The sequence below is a fragment of the Nothobranchius furzeri genome, chromosome 2 (genome assembly GCF_043380555.1).
Source record: "Nothobranchius furzeri strain GRZ-AD chromosome 2, NfurGRZ-RIMD1, whole genome shotgun sequence".
In the NCBI taxonomy this organism is placed as follows: domain Eukaryota; kingdom Metazoa; phylum Chordata; class Actinopteri; order Cyprinodontiformes; family Nothobranchiidae; genus Nothobranchius; species Nothobranchius furzeri.
In genome coordinates this window covers 67,725,927-67,750,926 of record NC_091742.1, presented here as the reverse complement: position 1 = coordinate 67,750,926, position 25,000 = coordinate 67,725,927, and the positions used below count along the sequence as shown (strand labels likewise).

Genomic DNA, 25,000 nt, shown 5'->3' with positions numbered 1-25,000 from the left:
GCTTTATAAACAAAGATGACTTAGCTAGAATTAAAAGGCGACAGCTAAAATGAGGCAACGACGTACATAGATAAAAACAAACACTTTTAAAGCAGTTCATGTTAACATTTGTTTTGCTTTTCAATGAACGTCTATTTTAAATTATGTGCTTGTCTGGTTGATAGCAGCTTGCTGTAGCTCTTTCTGCATAGTTTTAAAAGTAATTAAGCTGGAAAACTTTAATTTGTGACATTGAAGTTTTTTCAAAACAGTGCTAATCCACTTTAGCCTTTCTCATGCGTTGTGTTAGCTCATCAGTTTCATCTCTACTACTTGTAAATGATAATCTTAGGGGCCAGAAACACTTAAAAAATAATAAAACACTGGGGACCAAGAATCTAGAGGAACACAAATTTTGGTGGTGCACAGTGGCACCCTAATCTGTTTATGGGACAAGCAAAAGAAGATCTGTGTGTTTATATTTTCAAAAAGCTGTGCGAATCCCATTGTGTATTTTCTGAATTATATCAAAGATCAAAGCTCCAAATTTCAAAACCTCAATCTTTTTCAAAGAGTTGCACAACCGCTGCCTTCCAGTCATCTGAAGAAAAGTCTGCTTATCGTGACAGCTACACTGCAGCTCCAGTCAGAGGGGAATCTTCCTGTAATTGCTTAAATCCATACATGCATGCTGCTTTGATGTAGCGTTATCAGTGAGTACCATCATCTAAAGGTAGTATGTGTAATCCAGATTGAGAAGTACTGAGTGCAGTTGCCAGATGGCTCTGCACGAATGACAGATCTCTGTGAATTCAGCTTTGATCAAATGCTTTTCAAATGTCAACACTGTAATGAATGTAACGTCTTTGTTGGGCTTCAAGCAGCAGACATAAATGCATATTTGCTCGATGGCATTCAAAGTGCTTTAATAAAGATTAGCATCTTAGAAGGTTTTTTTTTTTATGGAGGCATATACTTCATGTTCAGAGACTTCTCATATTATAGTTTTAGACAATAATGAAATACACACACACACACACACACACACACACACACACACAAAGTATGTCAGCCTGAAAAATAACTCAAGTCTGTAAAGGACGCAAGGTTGTTCTTGACTTTGAATGCCAAATGTCTTAACTGTCACTTTTAACAACTGTAACAAGATTCCTGTCATGTCTTTGATGCACCGTCTCAATGATTGTTTCAAGTCAGTTTGAAAGCTTACTTTAACAAATTCCTACAAGTTCTTGGATATGCAAATGCAAAGTCAACAACTGGCTTTCTTCTTTTGTTACCTTTATGTGGTTTAGAGTCCACGAAATGTAACTTCTACAAGTCTGGGTTTATTTGCCGAGTCTAGTCATTGAACAAACTAATCAGGAAATGTTAACATGCTGGCAAAGGTTCTCAGTCATCCTGATCGTGGTAATTTAAAGGGGTTCGGTTTCTTGAAACCAAAGAAGTCCAGTTGCATTCACTTGAACACTTTGGAAGAATTGTTAAAGTTCCGTCATCTTATGTAATTTTATCGGATGAAACCGTAACTCTGACCAAGACACATAAGGTGTTGTAACGTTAGTTTTTATTGTTTGCACTTTTTAAAATATCTGTGCTCATGTCAGTGTTCTAGCTGTCCTGCTTCTCATTCTGAATGTCGTCACTCGAGTGGATGAAGCACAGAGAGTTTTGTGTCCCCTTTCTTGGAACAAAGTCAAGCTTTCATACTGTTTGTGGTTTTCATGAACATGATCTTAAGCTGTCTTCTTTGGATCCCATCCTTGATTTTTGCAAACTGTCTAGCTCTGTTTGCATCTTCAACCTTTTCACTCGGATGGTTCAGGTGGATCAGAGTCAGCTTCTTACAAATCTAAGGACCTTGGTTCTTAGCTGAGGCCATGTACTCATGTAGCCCTGGCCAGCTCATCTACGAAAAAAAACTTGTGTCTACACTGACTTGCTTTCAGTGAAAACAATTCAGTGTATTATGAAGCACACAGATATGCCAAGCCTGTAGGCTGCAGCTCCCAAAATCATCCTATGTCTTTGTTGAAAATGAATTGGCCATGGAATAACTAGTTGGTGAGCAATAACCATCTGTAATGTCCTTCGCTTGTGGTCTTCAATTTGGAGCAGGAATCGAGCTTGTGAAAACAAGTGGGTTTAAACACGTCGCATGGCCACAAGCAAATGCTGACAATGGAGAATTTGCAAATGAACACCTTGGTTGAAGTTTTTTGAAATAATCATTTTTGGTGCCGTATATTGTCAGAGAGAGGGAAAGAAGAAAAATGAATTAGAGCATTAAAAATAGTTTGATTAAGATGCCGCATGGTCACCTCATTCTGTAGGGTTTCTGGGCATGACTCACTGGCAGGATTGAATTGACTGACTGAAAACTCACTGGAATCTTTTAAAATCCTGTCTGAATTGGGAATGCCGTAGGAGCCCCCAGGAGCAGCTGGAGAGTGCCGCCATGGAGAGAGATGTCTTGGTTTCCCTATTAGAGCACCTGCCTCCATGACTCAAATGGATGGATAACTGGAAATTCATTATAAGGTTTTCATGATTTCTGAGACTGTGGGTGCATATGTAGAAAATTGTTGAAAGATGCATAAAAATGGTTTCAGTGTCATTGAGATTCAGCATTTTAAGATAGAAAAAATTTTCAACACAGCAGTGCCTAAATCGTTTCAGTTTGTCTCTTGTGATCCCAAAATGTACCGTACAAACATTGCTCAAAGCTAAACCAAAAAGAATAAATTCAAAAGAAAACAGTGTCAGCCTATTTTATGCCTCTCAATATATGTATGACCATTGATTCTGAATTGTATCTAAATTATATGCTAAATTTTCTCTTGGGAATTATTTTTCAGGTAAATGTGATTTTCTGAAACCTGAAGTGTTGTTGTCAGTGTGTCCCAGGACAACTGTAGCTACATTGTAGCTCATGACCACCAGTGTGTGAATGTGTGTGTGTATGGGTGAATGTCAATAGAGGCCATTTATCATGATCTACGATGGGACCGTAACCCCAAATTTAGAAGCCATTGGTTTAAGCAGTTAATATAGGTTTCAAGGCAAAAATCAAGAATGTTTACTCTTAAAGCAACGGAAATGTGCACATCTAAACATTGCTGTGAACATTTAATAGTATGACAATTGTCTGGACTTTAATAAATTTGGTATTTATAAACAAGGACTGCTCTATGTACGACTCAAGGTTGAAATTTCAGTTTCCACGTGTTTTCAGGCCATAAAGTGCTAACCGTACCAAGTGTTGCTGCTTTTATAGACATTTCAACTTTAAAATACATCAGATTCAAAGTCTGATTTGTGGTTTTTAAGTTGTTCGGACCACATACACTGTAAACAAAAGCATTTCAGTGACATTTTAGCCTTATTGCTAAAATAAATTGCTCAGTAGGCTGCTTCTTGGTGAAGTACTGAGACGAGGAAAAGGTCAACATTATTTTTAACGTAATTTCAGTTCAAATGTATTTTTAATATGTATTCTCTCCGGGGAGCTGTCCATGGTGCTGAATGTCGACTAAACCAAAAGTTAAAATTGCATGACATTTGTGTAAAGTTTTACAATTTCATTTCATTTTTAAAGCTAGAAACACATATTTAATGTTAACTGAGAGAGGCAACTGATATGTAACAACCACCAAGTCACAACCGTGTTGTTAAGTTTGAGATTTGTCGAAGAACTGACAGCTCTCTCTTATGTTGTTGAAGGTCTTTTACTATGGTTTTAGCACACTTTGCTTAATTTCCTCCAAGTCTTTTTTGACTAGATGTGGTTGAAGTCTGTATTTACAGGAAGCACTTTAGGTACTGAAAGTCAAAGCAGATTACCTCATTAATTGTGCCACCGCAGTTGCAAACCCGGTTTTTTTTATGTCCTTTCCTTCTCTGTCCTATAAAACTTTACTTTAATGGCTTTTCTTTCCCCCCATCTGGCTCAGTCTGAATTTTTCAAATTATCTATTGTTAAAATGTGTTTCCTCCACTTTCTCCCCCACTTCTCCTTCTTTTTGCCACCTGTTTCTTCCATCTTGCCTCCTCCCTGCTGCTACGGTCTATCGCTCTATTTTTTTCCTCTCTCTCTAGCCATCCACACCTCTATCTCTCTCACCGTCTGCTGCCCACCCTCCTCCTGCCTTCCGCCTTCTCTCTGGCTGCTTGGTTGATTCATTGTATTGTCTGCTCTCTGCAGGTATACCCTCAGAAGAGCACCCCCGCCGTGGTCAGGCTATGTGTGGGTGTGCCTGCTGCAGAGGTGAGCCAGATGCTGCTGCATCACACAAGTCACTTTTTAAGCAGAAAAGTTTGTTTTAATTTTGTCAGCGTCAAAGGACTTCCTTGCATCAATTTAGGGGAAATAACAACAAATAACCAAAAAAGAAGAAGAAAAAAATCTTTTATTTTAAACAATAGCTTGAATAATAATTATAAGACATGATATTATATGTGAATGACCAACTGTTTTTTAGGTGATTTGAGAATGTTTCTAGAAAGGTGTGGAACACTGTAAAACATTATTAATGACTATTTCTGATTATAATTGGACTCTATCAGTGTTTCATGCAGGCTGAACATGAAAATGGTCTCCTGCACCTATCTCCTGCATTAGCTTCTGATAGAAACTAGATGGTTGAATTCTAGGATTATAAAAGCCTGACAGATCTATGTCACGGTGTCACTTAACATTTATGGACTCACCCATCTTGACTCATGACAAGAAAGGCTTTTGCTGGTTTAGCGTCCACGAAACAGCAGAGAACGTCTCGGCTACTAGAAGCTAACTGTTAGCATCTCCACTACACAGCAGAAAGTCCTCCAGGCGTGTGCTTTTGTGGGGATAAAACATCACTGTTGCAAAGCAAATGGAGTCAGTGTTTGAGTCATGTTGCCATTAGCCATTCAGAGGCGACGTGTCCAAATATCAGGAAATAAGTTGATTGGTCCCAGTCACGTGACCCGATGCTGTGCTTGAAACATTCAACAAACACTCAGATAAATACCTACACGGGGTAGATAGCTACTTCTCTAATTCTTGCCACTTTTTACATTAATAATTTTATCATGAGTGTTTTATTACTTCTTATATTTGCTTATCTCTTAATTAATTTTTTTCTATCTCACCTTCTGCACCAAAATACTGCAGCAATTTCCTAATGTTGTGACTTGGCACACATATGGCAATAAAACTTCTGATTCTTATTATAAGGATGTTAAGCATTGGTTCTTTGTGCACTGGAACTCTGGACATCTGAATTCAAACTAGTTCAATATAACAACCTGGAAACTGCAGAAAGCTTGTCTTTATAACATGTTAGACATTTCACTTGGCTTAAATTCTCGTCTTGTGCACACAGCCTGATTTAAACACAGTCTCAAACGCTGACAGTGGCCCGTGCTCAGCAGGCTTTTCCTCCTGGTATCCATCCTCCATGTCGGTGTTTACCCAGAGCCCAGAGTAAATGCCAGAGGAATATTGTGATTCGCGGGGCTCTGCTGATCACACAACCCATTTCCATGCATTATTTACGCCAAGCTTAGCCTTCCTCCGTGCGTTCATGGGCGCAGGTCACAAACAAGCAGGGATCAATGAATGACAGAAATCAAATATTTATGTCAAAGTCAGAGTTACCTGAGGCGGGTCACATGGCCGCCGGGCTCCACGGAGAAGACTTCCTGCCACATGGATGTTGGGATGAAAATTCAAAGAGAGGATTCTGTTTGTTGTAGCAATTTGCAGAGGAAGAAGAGCTGCTCTAGGACTTCACAGTGTTTGCATTTCTGTTGATTCACTGCCAGTTTTGTTTGTGTTTCTCTGTAAAACATTCAGCTAGTCATTCATATCCTGTGAACTCAGAGTGATGGTTACACAAGCTCTCTGTATGGAAAGCTAAAATAAATCTAGTTTGAGGATAAAATTCCAAAAAGGTTACAATCTGAGTGCTAAAGAGATTGTGATTTCTACATTCAGGGAAATAAAGATTGCATTTTTGTGTTTCTGAAGCCCAAAAGTGCATAGTGTATGCATGGAAAGCCAAAAGGTTTGTTTGGAAGGAAAAAACAGTCATAGTTTCAATATGAAAATTCATAAAAGGTCACATTTGTTCATTAGAAGCAAAAATAACCAAACTGTGTTTAGAAACACAGATATATTGTAATATGTAATTAGTGAAAAGGATCATAATTAAATCAGGTAAATAATCACAATGAATTGTGTATGGTAAATCAGAAGGGTCAAAATGTCCCTGTGGAAAGCAAAAATGACTCTGCTTTGTGTTTGGAATGTCAAAAGAGTAAAACTTGTGTATGGATACCCAACAGGATCAAAATGTACGTCATGATTTGGAGTCTTACTCAACAATATTCATGAGGAGCAGGTTACCATTAACTCCTGTGTTGAAAGTGACAACTTCGCAGCAGAAATAAACATGTTCTTGGTCTGGTTCAAAAAAACACATTTTAGGTTTGATAGCTCAAGTTACCACCATGACAACTCTGGGGGGGATTTTTTTTTTCAGATGTAATCGAAGCTTGAAGAATTACTAGGGTCTTATCCGTTTGATTGACGTAGCAGATAAGCCATCATGCTAGCACTAGCGGCTTGCTCCTGCTTGCTCCAGGGAAGGCCTCAGCGTTGGCCTCAACTTAAATGTTACAGCCTAAATGGTAGAGGGTAGAAGAGTGTGGTTTTCTGGCTGAACACCTTCTCACACTCTATGCGTCGAAAAATGACGGGGTGTGACCAAGCATTTGTTTCGGATGGGTTGGGAGCCCCTGCGCGTCGGGAGGTGACGTGCTGTGCCAGAGCATTGGTATCTGACGCCCGTGGTAAAACGGAGATTTCACTGACATTTCACCTCTAACCTCTAGAGCTTTAACCTTCCCCTCACCCCCATCCTGACCTTAACCCAGTAAGTCAGTCTAAATTTTCAGTTAAGCGTGTTTGAGAGGAACAATGAAATGCGAAACAAAGCTTTGCATGCACAAGCTGGTTAAGGTTAGAATTGGGGTGAGGGGAAGGTTAAATAGCAAGAGGGTAAAGGTCACAATTGTTCAAATGTCTGTGTTCCCGTGGGCATCGGATACCGACACTCTAGCACAAATGCTTGGTCACACCACGTCATTTTTTGACACTTAGGGTGTGAGAATGTGTTGAGCTAAAAGCATCTACCAAGCTCCGTTACCTCCTGTTAGCTTAGCTAGCTTGTAGCTACACAAAGAGTGTCCATCTGTTAATGTCAGTCATCATCATCCACCATCACAGCCCGCTCTCAGCTGCATTTTTGTGTTCCTAAAAGTGACAAGAACCGCCCACTGGGCCTAAATTCAGCTCTTCTGAAACCTGCTGGTGACGGCACAGAGGAAATCAATTTCCCTCTGGGATTAATAAAGTATTTTTGAATTGAATTTGAATTGAATTTGTCCAGTGATTTATTCTGCCATGTGGTGGAGTTACTAATGCTAACAGTTAGCTTTTACTAGCCGAGAAATGCTCTGCTCTCTCCTGGAAGCTAAATCAACAACAGCCTTATTGAGCCAAAGTGGGTGAGTCCATGAATGCCGGTACTTACAGTGTGACACAGAAGCCACCCCGATCTTTTCCCTACCTATTGCCTATCCGAGGCTAAGGCAAGAATTAGAGGTAGAAGATATTCTGCATGCATGTGAAACTAAGCGTGACCAATCGTTTTCAATAAGAACACGTTTTACAGTTTTTCTAGTTGATCATCAGATCTCTTGTCTGACTCATGTTCTATAAGAACGTTCCCACTTCCAAATAGCTTATGAATCCAATGTGACACGGGTAACGAGTCATCTATGTGCACTTCTGGGTGTTGTTTTATGTTTCAAATAATTGGAAGGGAAAAATAAAGTTGTTGGACTCAGCTGTGACCTGAAAACCGAGGTACCCACCGAACCATGATTAATGTGCACCGTTACACTCCTACTATATATACACTTCATTATACACATTAATGAATAGAAAGAAAAACTCACGAAGAATCTTGAATATTCCATCTGTCTGTGTGTTTTCCTAATGGATGCCTCCCTCATCTCCTCCGCCAGTGTTTTGGCTTGCTGGGTATCAACGGAGCTGGGAAAACCACAACGTTCAAGATGCTGACAGGAGACATCCCAGTCTCCAGCGGAGAGGCCTTTCTAAACGGATACAGGTGAGGTGCCGAGTCCCACTAGTGCACCTAGTAACTCATCACAATTAGCCACCCAAGGTAGCTGCTCAGGTGGGATTCGAGCTGCTCCATCTCTGGATTTCTGTTCTACATTCTGTCCTCCTCCTTACCTCTGGTGCTCTCTTGTCTCTTCACTCCAGCATTCTGAGAGAAGCAGAAGCTTTCTCCCTCTCTCTCACACATATTTCATTCCTTTTGACATTCTTGCCCTGTACCTGCCTCTGCTTTTTGTCTCAGCCTTACAAAAATCTGCTATAAAGATTTATTTTTCCATGCGGAGTGTAAAAAAACACCTTGACAACAACAAAATGTGACACAAGCAACTTGAGAGAAACTAGGCTTGCTGTTTCTTATTTTTAGGAACAAACAACCCTGTTCCGTTTTTTTCTCCTGGATGTGCAAGATCTTTGTGTCGGTGCATCCGAATGCGGCGTGTGTGTGCTTGTGTGTGTCACAGCGGTTGGTATAGATGTTCATTTATACATCTGGTAATTGACTTTGTGTTCAACAAAGGAACGGAGTTGTACGGAGCGAGGTCTGACACAGCGCTGTTAATGTTGATTAATGTGGGCGATAGCGATCAAAGAAAACTCTCCGAGACCTTTGGGGGGTGCAGCAGAAAAGAGAGGGAAAACATGTGAGCTGGCAACACCCACTCTTCTGTTTTCATCTCATTATATTTTCTCTTTCTGTGTTTGCAAGTGCAGCAATCGGCAGAAGAGAGAAAGCAACCGTTCTTAAACAGATGTTTCTGCTCTCCTAGCAATTGGCGGTCTCTTATCAGAAATTTTGGGCTCACGAGGAATTCACTTCTGCTTCCTGGTGTTGCTGTCTGTTGGAAGTTAAAAAAAGAAGCTACCGCGCTCACTTTGGGTTGGAAATCTGTGACGGTCTTTTGGTGTTAAGAGGAAAAAGGACATCAAAAGGCTGTTGCTTGGTTGGGAATTGGATTGGATTAATAAGGTTGGAACAGATCAGCTGCAATCGAAAGCACAGCATATGGATTTCAAAAGATTTGTTCTGTATCTCAATAAATGCACGATGTGGCAAATCTACAGAACAGGCTAGCCTTTAAACACAAACACAGTCACAGAACTCTCACCCTTCTTTGCCTCATACCAGATCCCACATTGCCAGAGTAAACGAGATAGTAGAGTTGTGACGTTTGCGAACGAACTGCTTGCTAAACACCAGTCGCCATTTTGGTCAACATTTTTCCCAAATCTGGGACACGATTTAGGCTCATGGGTGTAAGGACAGGCCTGGTGGAAGTTAGGCCTCTATTTACCACTGTGTACCATCTTTAAAATAAGTTCAGAGAATTTAATTTGGCACAGGTGTCCCAGTGGTCACAGAGCATACTTTACTGTAAAGATCACTTTTGTCAGAAAAGTGGTATTAGGTTCTGAAATAGGACTTTTTATTTTGATAAAACAGCAATTAAACACAGCAACAACCTGTTTGTAATTGACGTTGGACACTTTTTGGCGTAGATTGATGAAAGGAAAGAGAAATTAGGAAAATCAAAGGTATGTTTTAGACCTTTAATCAAATTTGACAAATCACAGAAAACAGGGTCTGTGAATTTCTGATTTAAAGCTTTAAAAACAGCGTTTACTCCTGTCAGAACCATTCCAAAGGCCCGTTTCTGCCTCGGCTGAAGGCCATTACCGACACTTATCATAAACCTTTTACAAAACAAGAACAAAACACAGCGTTAGGTGACTGGGTCTTTCAGTTTACAGAGGCCCTGTTGGGATTTATCAGTCTGAAGACACATCAAGTCACAGTCAGCGTCCCTTAGGCTGACCGCTTCTCTTGGAAAATAACATTTAGGCGAAAAAACCTTTTGGAAACAAAGCTGCTCTGACAAGATGAAAGAAAATCCACTATGCCACTTATGCCAGTGTGTGATGAAAACAGACGTGTGTGTGTGTTAAAAAATGATGGCTTAGTGACGTTTAATTGAGACTACAATACAAGAGAGGTTTTATTTTACAATCTGTCAGAGGAGTTTCAAAGACAAATAAAGGATTTTACTCAGTCAGCCCTTCTTCTCTGTTTCTTATCAAGGTAGGTTGAGTATTTGATGGTTTTCTCAGAATCAGTTGTAATCGGCACAACATTAAGGAAATCCGTGGTTTTCTTCTCTGTAACTGTTCTCCTCATCGCCGGGCCTTAGGCCTAGTCCACACGTAGCCGGGGTTTTTTTAAACCGAATATCCGCCCCTCCAAAGACTTGCATCCACACCACCTCGTTTAAAAAAAAAACTCTGTCCACACGTACCCGGATAATTACGTTGTTAAGGACATGCCAGACCTGTAGGCGGTAGTACTTCCCCCGTTCTTAACCTCGTCCTTCGTCTGTGGTCTTCCGCAAGGAGCAGTAATTCCACTTGCAAAACCAAACAAGCAAAAAGCGCTTGGACAATTGATAAAGCGAGCGCAGCTCTGAGGGCATCCATGCTGTCGGCTAGTGTAAACACAGGTCGCACACGTGATGTCAGCATTTTTTGTCGCGGAAAGTGACGTTGCGGACCTTAAAACTCCGGTTTTGTCTGTCCACATGCAGACACCCAAAACGGAGAAAACAGATCTTGACTTTGGCCGGAGTTTTTAAAAAGATCCGTTTTCGTGTGGATGACAGGCCAAAACGTAGAAAAATGTCTACGTTTTGGCAGATCCCCGGCTACGTGTGGACAGGGCCTAAGAGTACCAGTTCAGATATTTTATAGTCGGTTTCTGTGGAAACAAAAACAATTAATGCTTTACTTGTTATAAAATACTTTTTGATGGACCTCATTTTTTAATAATGGTTGTTATTTTCTGATTCACGGCTGTATGTTAACATTTTTAGCTAGTAGCACTGGTGCTACAAAGCTTGTAGGCCTTATAGCACAGAAAAAAACTTAAAGCACCATAAAAATGTGGTTACATTTTATAATAAGGGTCCCTTTATTAACGTTCCTTAGTGCTTTATTGGGCATTGATAAACAGTTAAATCAATATGGATAAGTACAACAGCTTTGTATTAATGCATTATTAATGCATTATCAAGCAATAATAAACTGCTAATCAAAGAATTAACAACTACTTAACCATATTGTGTAGTGCAGTGAACCTCAACTGGCGGCCCACGGGCCACATCTAGCTCGCCAGAACTTTCCACCCTAACCCTTTGGGCCCTAACGCCTCACAATGTGGGGCTTTTGAAGTTTAGCAGCAAAATTCATGTCCCAAATATCAGTAATTGTTTACGTTCTCCAAACATAACCAAAATTACAACCAAACCAGTTTAGATGGAAAACAAAGCCCTTTTAAATATTAATAAATCAAGATGCAATAATACTTGGCCCTCAAGGTGTCTGCTGGAATAAACTATCCAGATGACACCAATAAAACTACAAAAACTACAAAACAGAAACTAAAAAATGAGAAAAACTACAACTGGGCCTCTCCATCGAAATTGTCAGATGAACAAAAAGTGCACTATGTATTACATATTAGGAAAGGAGGAGGAGTTAACATCTCAAGCGCACATGATTGTATCTGATGTCCACAAGTTACCATCTGGTACGCACCAGATCCACCAGAAACCCATTTTCATTATTATTTTTGTTACTTTAGCATGCTACCATATGTAATCTGTTGCACCTTTCTGTCTCTTACTCAGAACTGAGTGAATTACCTGAAACCGCCTGATTACAACAGTTCTCTTTGACAGTCCCCAAAACCCTTTGCTTGTGTCGTCTAAGTCCTTCACATAAGAAATGTGGTCCAACAGTGGATTCCTGCTTTAATAGCACATATATATCAGGAAAAATGGATTTAATTTTTATCTTGAGCCAGAATCTGGTGTACATTCATGGTCTCTACGTTGCTTTGTGCAGCAATATTCAGGACACTGCCTCTGGCTGGTTGGTCTCTTTGTAAAGTCTGAATATGTTTGCAGTTGTTGATGTTTCACTGTAACTACATTTTGCTGCAGTCTTGTTACTTTTCTAATGTCTGATACTATCCTAATTCCTACATCTTTGGTGCTTCACCAAACACCTCGTTGGTGTTCCGGTATCCGCCCTGAATCGGCTGCAGGTCGTCCAGAATGCTGCTGCCAGGTTCTTGACGAGTACACACCGACGTAGTCATATAACCCCTGTCCTGTTACATCTTCACTGGCTCCCTGTCATTTTCAGAGTGCAGTTTAAGTTACTGACCTTTGTATTTAAAGCTCTCAATGACCTGGCACCTCCCTATCTCTCTGACCTGCTCACTCCATATGTGCCCACGCGCACGTTGAGGTCAGCTGACCTTTTGCTGCTGTACACGCCGCGGATGCGATTCAAATCGCGGGGTGAACGAGCATTTGTCCATGCTGCCCCTAAGCTATGGAACTCAATGCCCATTGGAGTTCGGCAGGCTCCATCTCTGGCGGTTTTTAAATCTCGTTTAAAGACCCACTTTTACGCTTTGGCTTTTAGACAGTGACTCGTTTTAGTGTTTTATTGTATCATTGTTTTAATGTGTTCTTAGTATTCATCATGTTTATCTGCTTTTGATTGGGATTTTTATCCTCTGTTTTAGTTCTTTCGAATGGTTGTGTTTGGTTTTAGCCTGTGCAGCACTTTGGGCAGCTCCCATGCTGCGTTTTAAATGTGCTACATAAATAAACTATGCTATGCTTTCCTCCTTATTTCGCCCTAATTTCTTTCTTAAAGAGCATTCTGTCTGTACGGTGCCCCACAATAACTCTGTGATCACAAAGCAGATTGAAGTCATGTCATTTACACCTAATGTTCAGAAGCTTTCCTCTTAAACTCACCTTGTCAGACAATTGTCAGCATCTGTCTTGGAAAATGTCTTTTTTTGTTACATTTTACAGCATACGAACAGAGATGAGGCATGTTCACCAGAACATGGGTTACTGTCCACAATTTGATGCCATCAACGACCTTCTGACAGGACGAGAGCATCTGGAGTTTTACGCCCGCTTGAGAGGGGTACCAGAAAACGAAGTTGCCATGGTAATTATTGCACTTTTGTCATCTATCATGACTATGCAAGCAGCTGGTGTAAGTAAGTGGAAAAACTCAAATATTATTCAAATTTCTGTCTGTGTCACCACTATACCACTTGTTCACTAACAGGGGTGTATGGGAAACAAAAAACAAAAAAACATAAAAGTCAGAGATGACCTCAGTGGGAGAAGCCATGCATAATAAAACAAAATGGCTAGTAGAGGAAAAGCAGCAGCTGTGGGTGATGGCTCTACATAATTCACAGTGCCCAGTGGTGTGTCATGCCCTGGGCGGACTCCCTGCTCTCCGCTCACACCGCCTCTTTCTGCAGCAGTGAAATGAAAAGAAGAAGGCGGCTGGCAGTGACCACAGGTTTTAGACCCAGTGCCAGGGCTTTGTGTCTTAGCTACATTGTAAAGGGACCAAGCACTGCGCTGCTGGCGTAATAATGCATCGTGTTGCTGTTTCTAGGGCGAGTCAGTTTAAACAAACTTGTTAAAAAAACTGTTGACAAACGGTGTAATCATTGTAAAAATTAAGATTGTTTTAAGGCCGAAGGTTTTATGAGTCAGAAGTTAATAAAAATCTGTTCACACATGCCGTAGAAATCTAAAGACAGCAGCAGAAGCAAAAGGCTTTTACCTTGTATGTAGGTCTATCTACGCTCCATAGGAGCCTCACTAGGCCTGAACAGCCTCGTGTCTTGCCAGTCACAGCGCTCTATCAGTTTGGTGAAGGGAATGTTACTGTAACTGAGCAAAACACAAAGATGGCAGTGGCTGGTTTGAAACGGTTTTGGCATCAACTCGGACCACGGGGGGAGCAGTGTAGGTAGAGAGGCCCAGCCTCCCTCTCCACACCCACTTGGATCAGCTCCTCTGGTGGAATTCCAATGCGTTCCCTGGCCAGCCGAGAGACATGGGCTACGTTCACACTGCTGGCAAAAGCGCATCAAATAAAATCAAATCTAATTTTTCCTCCCACATGCAACCCATATCTGATTTTTTTATGACCGTCTGAACAGCACAGATCCGATTTTTTTTTTCAAATCCGATTCATGTGACTTTCACATGCGGTGCTGATTCAGATACATATCTGATTTCTTTTTAAGCAACTGCAGTCTGAACGGCCATGTCACATTAAATCCATCTCTTCCATTACTGAGTCAGTGGATGGTGAGAGTCGTGTTCCTGAGGAGAAACGCTGACAGAAGGATTCAGAGGTCTGTCGGGAACATCCTGTCAAGTTTAGGGATTAAAAATGCAGAAGAGTATAACAGGAGCGGCAGGTGCTGCTGGAGCGAAGCGTCTCACCAGTCTCAGTCCCCGTGAAGGGAGGGAATGGGTGTCTTCATGAGAGCGGGGCGGTCCTCCGTGAATTAACTTAACGCCCGAACATTTTCAATGAATAATAATTCAGGAAGATGGCGGGAATAAGGAGTGAAATAGTTTACAGTTGTTGAAACAGTTTTCAACCCAAAACGGGGGAACTGATGTGATCCTGATCCTGTGGATAAACTGTCAGTGAAGGCTTTCACATCACAACTCCTCCTCTCCTGGTTCCGACTCCACTGAGTGACTTCTTTTCTTCTGTGCATGCGGGTCGCTTTGGGGCCGTGAAGCATTCGCACCGGAGAAAATTTGATGTCATAATGTGAACAGCCACACAAAAAAAAAAATCAGATTTACTCAAAAAAATCGGAATTGAGCATCAAGACCTTCAGTGTGAACGTAGCCTTACCCCTTCTTTCCACCGCAGCTGTCAGCAGCAAGTCTTGCTCGCGTAAACTGCTGCTTGGCCCTTCGCACGAGACGCGAAGCAGCAGGGGAGCAGCTGTCACCGACAGAGCACGAAGTCACACGAGTGACTTTGTCAGTAAACACAACAACAAGCAGGAGAAAACTACAACATGGCTCCAAAAGGTTTGTGTTTTATGTTCTGTCCGTTTTATAATCGCCAATACGGACCTGAAAAACAAAGGAGACCGCTAGCTAGGTGATAACTTCTCACGGGGCCGCACAGTTAGTAACTTTTTTAAAAGTAAAGCAATCGGAAGGAAGTACGTTTCTTTATTCTGAAAATCTCGGGAGCTTCGCTCCGTTTTCGCGTCCGATTTCCTGTCTTTCCTTCCCCAAAAATGTCGAACTTGACCCGTTTCAGAGGCGTTGCGCGTAGAAAATGGAACCGGCGCGTAAGGGCCGCGACATGCTGCTCCTGAGACGCGGCCGACTCGCGCTGCTGACGGCTCAGGTGGAAAAGGTTCTGTTGACTACAGCGGTTCCTATCAGCAGCTATGACATGCTGCTGCAGTAACGTGCTGCTGACGGCTCCGGTGGAAAGAAGGGGATAGTCCCTCCAGCGTGTCGGGGGTCTTCCTTTAGGTCTCCTCCCAGTTGGATATACCTGGAAAACCTCATCAGGGAAGTATCCTAATTAGATGCCCGAACCACCTCAACTGGCTCTCCTCATTGTGGAGGAGCAGCAGATCTACTCCAGGCCCCTCCCAGATGACCGAGCTTCACATCCTATCTCTAACGGAGAGCCCAGCCACCCTGTGGACAAAACTCATTTTGGTCGCTTGTATCTGTGATCTTGATCTTTCACTACCCAAAGCTCCATCCATGCCAGCTGTCATGTCCTGTCCTTGAAAACTACAGAGCTCAAATTCACCAGAGAACTGACGGCAAAATCTCATCCATCATGAGATCATAAGCTCAGTGTCTGGGCTTTTAAAGACACGTCTCTTGGCACCATAATGGCCGCTTTGTCTTCTCCCTTCAAAAGGTGGCTGAATGGAGGATTCAGAAGTTGGGACTGGTCAAATATGTGAAGAGAGAGCTGAGTCAGAAGGCAAAGCTCTCAATTTACCGGTCGATCTACGTTCCTACCCTCACCTATGGTCATGAGCTTTGGGTAGTGACCGAAAGAATGAGATCGCCGATACAAGCGGCCGAAATGAGTTTTCTCCGCAGAGTGGCTGGGTTCTCCCTTAGAGATAGGGTGAGAAGCTCAGTCATCCGGGAGGGGCTTGGAGTAGACCCGCTGCTCCTCCACATTGAGAGGAGCCTGTTGAGGTGGCTCGGGCATCTTGTCAGGATGCCTCCTGGACGCCTCCCTGGTGAGGCTTGCCGGGCACGTCCAACCGGGAGGAGACCTAAAGGTAGACCCAGGACACGTTGGAGGGACTATGTCTCTCACCTGGCCAGGGAACGCCTTGGGATTTCCCTTGAGGAGCTGGCCCAAAAGGCTGGGGAGAGGGAAGTCTGGGCCTCTCGACTTAGGCTACTGCCCCCGCGACCCAACTCTGGATAGATGGATGAAAATGGATGGATGGATGGATGGATGGATGGATGGATGGATGGATGGATGGATGGATGGATGGATAAGCGGAAATTTGCTTGTGACAGCAACACCAACACTTAAGAGAATAATTTGAAGAAAAATGACAACATCTCATCGGGGTAGGGAGGAGGGGTATTCATGGATAGGTTCTACTCGTTAAGCAACAATAGACAGCTGTGGTTTATAAGCTCGACACTCCCATATTCCATTCAGAATTGGCAAAGCTCCTCGGATGAAAAGCAAAATTTCTTCAAGAAACCAAAGAAGTCCAGTTGCCTTCATTTGAACCCTTTTGGATTACCATGACCTGGATGACTGAGAACCTTCACTAGCATGCTTCTCTGGAAGAAGTATAGCATGATATAGTCCCTTTATTGCTTTTCGCCAGCCGTGGAATAGCCTTTCCACGAGCTTGGTCAAAATGCAGCTAGCCCTGCTTCACCTCTCATTAAAGCAGACCTTTATTTGATTTCTTCTCTAGTCCTTACTGTTCCATTTGTTGGGTGGTACTTTTGTTCCTTCCTCACATCTTTTCTACCTTCTGATTGGATTGTTGTCATTGTCAATTTTCATCATTTATTTTATATGACACTGTCGATCAATTTTATTATTGTTTTAATCTTTATTCAATTGTTTTCATTTTCATTTCATTTTTGTCTGTAAAAATGTATTTGTGACAAAATACTGTCAAAAATAACAATGTCTTCTGATTGATTATAGGATGCAAAAAGTGAGTTTTGCATAATATGTCCCCTTTAACTCATTCGCTGCCAGTGTTTCTCACAGTTTTTATTGTTTTTTTAAAGAGTCACAGAACATTGCGTGCTAGGATGATGTCAACGCCAAAACAACCAAAACAAAGCAGAGACTCACCTCTTACATCAGGAAGAATCCGCGCGTTTCGAGCTTTATCCGTTCTTTCATAATCCGTTTTTGAATTGTGATCGGCAGACGCTTTTCCGGTTCGCGCCTCACTTGCAGCGGCCCAAAACGATCTCCTAACACATGGATTTTCTGCTTCCTGATCATGTGACGTGTGACATATGCGGATGAAGATCGGCTTTAGAGCTGAGATGTTTGTTCTCATTGTGTGGGGGCTCGTTCCGATGCCCACACAGTAAAATCATGCAAATGGCGACTTTAGTCGTCATTGGCGGTGAACGGTTGGATCTAAAATGACGACTATAGTCGTCAATGGCAGTGAATGAGTTAATAAGAAACTTTATATTAATATATATATATAAATATTATATCTATATTATATATCTATATATCTGTGTCTATAAGGTGGTATTTAATCAAAATGTAAAATCAGGTAATAAAAATCAGGTAACCTCTATTAAGTTTTCCCCATGACTCCTGAAGTTTCTATACATGAAATTTGTATTGTCCTACACTTTATGCAATAGACCCACCACTGCTGAAATAGCTGTTAGAACAGTAAAGTCACTCTACGACCTGTGATTTAGCTCTAACAGAGATGCCAGCTGTCATGTCCTGTCCTTGAAAACTACAGAGCTCAAATTCACCAGAGAACTGAAGGCAAAATCTCATCCATCATGAGATCATAAGTTCAGTGTCTGGGCTTTTAAAGACATGTCTCTTGGCACCATAATGGCCGCTTTGTCTTCTCCTTTCAAAAGGTGGCTGAATGGGGGATTCAGAAGTTGGGACTGGTCAAATATGCCAACAAGTCAGCAGGAACGTATAGTGGTGGGAACAAACGTAAGCTCTCCACGGCGATATCTCTGATTGGGAGTCCCCCGGTGATTTTCCTGGTGAGACACAGATTTATTAATTTATTATCTGGAAATGTGATATTCTGTTGTTTTATGAAAGTGTGTGATAGTTTCAGTCAACAGTTATACTGTGCACATATTTAGGTTGTGTCTTTGCATACTTACAGATTGTTTTGAGATGACTGATTTATATAAATAAGTGGATTAAACGTGTAATTCTTTAATGAATTCACCAAAGTGGATGACACAAGGATCAGAGGGGTGTAATTTCTGGGGTTCACACAACGGTCATGTTTTAATTAATGACTTTTCTACAAAAAAGGACCCAGAAGCATTAGGAGAACGTGGAACGTAAATTACAGTGTTTCCACATATTAAATTAAATTCTTGTTCATCGGGTCTGAAAACCAAAGGCAGATGGATTTTCTGATAGTAGATCAGGGAAACACGCCTAGGTCTTTACCCTTCAGTCTCCTGACTATTTAGGAGGTGAAACAACCATTCAACTGTTCCTATCATTACAATCAACAGTCTTGTGAGTTAAATACAAAACACTTTAATAAATAAGATTGAAATTAATCACAACTGGACAAATACCAACACCTGGTGGCCTGATGTGTCTTATCTCAGCACATATAATCTTTGGTGGATGGATTTGATCATTTAGGCCCTCGTCTACACAACTCCAGATGTTTGTTTTTCTAGGGATATTTATAAATGTTATCAAAAATGTAAATTTGTGATTATGTGGAATGGCCGGGCCGAGATAAAACATTGTGAGAAGTGTTGGCGGGGCTTCAGTTTGTTTAGATTTCTTTAACCATATATGTTTGCTAGACCTCAGAACAGAAACTTTAAAGTTAAAACAAAAAATAAACCTCCCCCAGTATGTTAATACCGTACCATTTTATAGCACTTTCAAACACAACAGGAGGGTTGTGCAAAGTGCTGAACAGTAGCAAAATATAAAAGTGGGATGACACATCAAGCAATTAAAAGTTCCTTATAAAACCTACAAGGATGAATGAAAAAAGTAGTTGTTCGGACAAAACATATAAATACAGCTCAAATAACATATTGATGTTTTTGATTCACAGTTGAGGCTGTAATTTCAGAAAATCATTTTTAAATTTACTTAATATTAGTTTTTTAACTAACCCTAACCTCAAGCTGTAAAACCACAAGATCATGGTGTCATTTTAAAACAACATCAGAAGGAGGTGATGTTTTGTTCTTCATATGTGTTGATAGTCCACCAAGTATTAACATATCAGTAGTAATTGTCATCATAGATCATGCTAACTAGCATTCTTCAGATGGATTACCCAGATGCTAATGAAGTGTTTCGATTTTTCTCAATTTTTCAAATAGAATTCAATTCAATTCAACTCAAAAATACTTTATTAATCCCAGAGGGAAATTAGAGTTTTGAGTTTAGTTTTGAGTCCCAAATATTCCCACATGACGGATGTATTTTATGCTAAATTATAGTGTTTACATAACGACAACAACAGAATTCACAAATCTTATTTTTCATCATTCTTTCTTTTTTAGTTTAACATTGCTTAAATAATGAAACCAACTTTATGAACCACCTGTGACTTTCATTGACGGCATCCGATAAAAGTTTAGCTTGTGGTCAATAAACTTACCCCCAAAGTGGGGCGGGGCTTAATTTGCAGTTTGTTTACTTGTTTTACTACAGATCTATCTTTTAACATGGGAGCTTGCAATAAATATTAACATATTCTTTTTTAAGCTCATTTTCATTTGTAACCATCATTGCAAGTCTTTTGTGCGTTTACCTATGTAACTTTTTTCAGTAATCCTGCAAACAAACTAGCCACTACACAGCTTTTGAGCTCAGGTAGCCTCAAGTTATTCTAATAATTTGATTTTCTATGCATTTATGAGGTAATGCAAACCCAATTAATCTTAGTTTATGAGATGTTTGCATACTGTAATGCATTTCCTGCCTTAATTTACAGCAGTTCATTGGTTTATGTTCTAATAACTGGAGTCAAGTATGAATAATCCTCAATAAATTACATGTAATAGGATAATCTTTGCAGCTTTGCCCCGGATCAGTTTGTGCACACCATTCCAAGCCATCAGCTCCAAGCAGTGTGGGGAAATCGTCCTTGTCAGTTTAAGTGTTGTGTGTTAGCCCTGGGAGCCCGGGTTGAGGCTGAGCCACATTGGGGCTTTTTTTATTTTTATTTTTTGCAAAAGTTCATGTTGGGCATCCTGATGGAGAAACCCCGTGGGATTTGTAGGATTCTGCTACTGAGGGATGTCTGGAATGAAACCAGTCAGACTGAGCTCTGTCACTCTAATCGTGTATGAACAGACTGGCCCCGAGGAGAAAGGAAACTGCAGTGTGGCGCTCTGTGTGTCTGCCTGTATGTGTCCTCATTATGTGCACATTGGTCAAAAAACTCATCTCCAATGCACTGCGGTGTGTTTTTTAAACATTATTTTATTTACTTTTTTTTCTTTTATTAATCATATAACGGGTGTTGGCAACAGCTACAACACAATAATTTCAAATTGAGTAAAATGTACATAGTCTCCGTTAGTTTAGTCAGAAAAGCCACTTTTACAGCATTTGTCACTGAATGTCACAATTTTACTTGAAAGCTTTTAGATCTGTTAAAAACTACACATTTTCCACTCTGGTTTGTTCTCAAATGTTGTGTTGAGGTGAAAGGGAGAGAAAAAAGCTGGTTTTATTTATTTCAGGATGAGCCGACCACCGGGATGGACCCCAAAGCCCGGCGCTTCCTGTGGGACTGCATCCTGAGTGTCATCAAAGAGGGACGCTCAGTCATCCTCACATCACACAGGTTGCTGCATCACTCATCTATGCATTCTCCTTTTTCGCAGATTCACCCCGTCAACATTTTTAGACTGTTTTTTCATAATTTTTACACAACTGTTTGTAAAATGGATGAGAGCTATGAATATTGTGATTATGATTGATTGAAGTAGCCCTTTGTTAGGAGTTTTTTTTTTTTTTTTCGTTCCGTTTGTGGCAGTTATTATCGGCTACCAGAAACACACCAGCTTCTATAAAGCTTTCATGGAGCGCGAGGGCATATTGACTGGCTGGGGCTTTTTCTTTCTCTTTCTTTCAAAGGAAAATCTGTCAATATCAGTGCTGGAGTCTTTTCATTATCCAACACTTCCCGAAACAAACTTGAGTTGGTTTTTTGGGGGGGTCCCTATTGTTTTGCAACAATTTACTACAAGTTTATTTTCGTTTAAACCAATAAAAACATAAATTTTGTTAAATGGGAACTAAATTGAAAACTAAAATTGAGCAAGCCTGCCATGGGACCATTTGAACATTGTCCCAGACGCAGAGATTTGTTCTCCCCGGCGGCGCGGTGAATGATCAGTGTAATCTCTTTGTTGCACGTGCTCTCTTTCATGGTGAAATAAAAGCATTTGTTGTTGTTGTCGCCGTCGCAGGCAATGTGGCGGAGCTGCATCCAATTGTCCATGTCACGAGCAGGTGGTTGTGTTTTGTTAAGTGGCAAATTCACCCGGTTTTACAAAGTCATAATCCTATTTGCACCATCCTTCAGCGATGAATCACAGGCTTTGCCTCATCCACAGTTGGCTGGCGTTGCAGCCGAAGAGAGAGAGAAAAAGAGAGAAATGAGATAATAGAACTACAGATGGCCCTCTCTTCTCCCACTAATTATCAAATTTATCCCCCGTTTAAGGTGTCAGAGTGGACATATAAAGTGCTCAGGCCCGGACCTTCATCGTAAAGAGGAAACATGTCTTTGAACAAGGCTGTTTTGGATGTCATTAAATTTCCTCGTTGCATAAAAAACATTTTACCTTGAATAGACCCCTTTCAGTTGAATGAGCTGCATCTCCTTGCTTTTTACAATGTGTCCTTATTTAGAAAGTAGCATACCGAGCCCTGGGCTTTTATTACAAAAAATCAATTTTTTCCCCCTTTTTTCCTCTCTTTTGACAGCATGGAGGAGTGTGAAGCCCTCTGCACTCGGATGGCCATCATGGTCAACGGTTGCTTTAAGTGCCTCGGGAGCATCCAGCACCTGAAAAACAGGTACAGCTTTTTTTCTATTTTTACTATGAAATATCAAAAGGCAAACTCACAGAAGGTGACGGACACATGCCCAAACGTCCGTCAAAAGTGATTGGTCACGACACCACTTCCTGTAAATTTTCCATTACCCCATCAAAAAGTAAAAAGATATTTCGCAGCAGACATTGAACAGACTGAAGAACACATTGTGAAAAAAGTAAAGGAAATATTAATATTTGCCCACCCGTGACTAAAGAATTACAAAAATACAAAACAAATGTTTTAATCGTGGATAGACAGTGCAGGCCCAAAGTTTGGACACACCTTCTCATTCAGTGTGTTGTCTTTATTTTCATGACCATTTACATTGGTAGATTCTCAATGAAGGCATCAAAACTATGAATGAATACATGTTGAGTTATGTACTTGACCAAAAAAGGTGAAATAACTATTTTCTTCTAAATAGCCACCCTTTGCTCTGATTACTGCTTTGCACACTCTTGGCATTCTCTTGATGAGCTTCGAGATGTAGTCACCTGAAATGGTTTTCCAACAGTCTTGAAAGACTCCCTATTGAAGCTCATCAAGAGAATTCCAAATGGGTGAAGACCTCTATTTGATTTGTTAAAAAAGCACCATTCAATTCAATTCAAATGTATTTATTTAGCGCCAAATCATGACAAGAGTCGTCTCAAGGCACTTCACATAGTAAACATTCCAATACAGTTCAGTTCATTAAGCTAATCAGTAAAAGGTTTCCTGTATAAGGAACCCAGCAAATTGCATCAAGTCACTAACTAGTGACAGTGACTTTACAGCAATCCTCATACTAAGCAAGCATATAGCGACAGTGGAGAGGAAAACTCCCTTTTAACAGGAAGAAACCTCCAGAGGATCCTGGCTCAGTTTAAGCAGCCATCCACCACGACTCACTGGGAATGGAGAAGACAGAGCAGACACACACACACACACACACACACACACCAACACCCCCCCCCCCCCCCACCCACCCACACACACACACACAATAGGGGTTGCATGACTTAATTTTTTTTAAGTCGACCATCAAGTAATGAAAATCGAGTAGACTTCGACTAGTTTGCTGGAGTTTTTCACAATTTCAAATTATTTCTAAGTTAAACACATCTCTTTTAACAACGGTAGTTTCTGCATCTTGCTTCAGCCCTCTCCCCCCTCCCCCTGTGCAGCGGTCACAAACTCACTGATGCGCCTGCAGCCTCTCAGAGTTTCTGCTGCTCTAAACATTAAAAGGTGTCTGTTTGTTGCAACCAGCAGGTACAAAAACTAACTTGTTTTTATTTGACTATTTTTCTGTCCTGTCTGTTTATTATCTTCCTGCATCTCCTCTCAATCCTAAAGAAAAACTGCTACCTGGCTTCATATATATTCACCTTATGAGTTACCTTTGAACTGCAGTTCTAAAAGATCTACCAACCGCAAAAACAGCGGAGTGCGAGCTGCTCACCGGCCGCACCAGTGAGGTGCGTCACCTGAGGACAAAACAGGTGATGCGTTCCACTCCATGCAGGCACAAATAAAAGACGGAAAACATACAAGGAAATGAGCCGACACGAACGATTGCATGTTAAATTTGTTTTTGATGTGGCGACACCTAATTTGATAATGTTACTTTGGCCGCGCTCAGGACGCAGATGTTTGGAGCGATCAAAGCTTTATATGCGCAACCTGGTTAAGGATAGGATGGGGGTGAGGGGAAGGTTAAATTGCAAGAGGGTAAAGGTCACAATTTGGTCAAATGTCCGTTTTACGGAGGGCGTCAGGTACCAACGCTCTGGCACAGCGTGTTGCCTCCCAACGTGCTGGGGCTCGTCACCTGCTGTCTTTTCCGAGGACTGCATCTGGTCGGTCATCACGTGACAGCAACTAGTCGATGAAAGGCATAAAAAGTCACTACAGACCAGTGAAGTCAACTAGTCGACTAGTCGACACAACCCTTAACACACACACACACACACACACACACACATACACAACATATATACCAAGTAATGTTTCTATGGTTACGTTGTGATTTCTTAGTAAATATCCTATTTGGTGAGAAATAAACAAAATGTATTTATCCTAGTGAATCTATAATTAAATGGGTAAACTAGTAGTAGCACATTCAATGTGAAAGAAAGTAAAACATTATCAGGAGAAGGAGAATGTTTAGGTGGTTAGCAACAGTGTTCAAGCTGATGGCCCCCTCCATGAGGCCACTACAGCTCAGCAGAACATCATTGTAGCTTCTTCTGGGGAGAAAAACACTTAGAGAAAAAATAAAGTTAACAGCTGAAATTGCAGGAAATAATACAGTTAAAGAGTGGATTGTAGAAGAAAGTAGTAGAGTGTGGAAAGTGGTCAGTGTGTCCTCCAGCAGTCTAAGCCTATAGCAGCATAAATACAGAGATAACTCTGGATAGCCTAGCCTTTTAGATGGAGGCATGTTGGAGGCAGGGCAAGGGAGAGCCGTCTTTACCGACTGTACACTCCACCTCCCTCTACTCCCCCACTTGTCCAGATCTCGGCTAACATCAGATTTTAACCATAGGCCCTATCAAATAAAAATGTTTTAAGCCTAGTCTTAAAAGTAGACAAGGTTTCTGCCTCACGGATTAA

General features: G+C 41.1%; 1 protein-coding gene across 2 annotated transcripts in view; it reads left to right on the top strand.

Moving 5' to 3' along the window:
- Positions 1-25,000, top strand: part of LOC107377411 (phospholipid-transporting ATPase ABCA1) — a 324,049-nt gene that overhangs the window by 261,760 nt on the left and 37,289 nt on the right. For both annotated transcript variants that reach the window (XM_054747824.2, XM_015946964.3), the window contains exons 43-48: positions 4,202-4,264; positions 8,074-8,180; positions 13,078-13,219; positions 18,199-18,333; positions 21,037-21,140; positions 22,289-22,381. In XM_054747824.2, the coding sequence (XP_054603799.2) occupies positions 4,202-4,264; positions 8,074-8,180; positions 13,078-13,219; positions 18,199-18,333; positions 21,037-21,140; positions 22,289-22,381 (644 nt within the window). The remainder of the gene's footprint in view (positions 1-4,201; positions 4,265-8,073; positions 8,181-13,077; positions 13,220-18,198; positions 18,334-21,036; positions 21,141-22,288; positions 22,382-25,000) is intronic.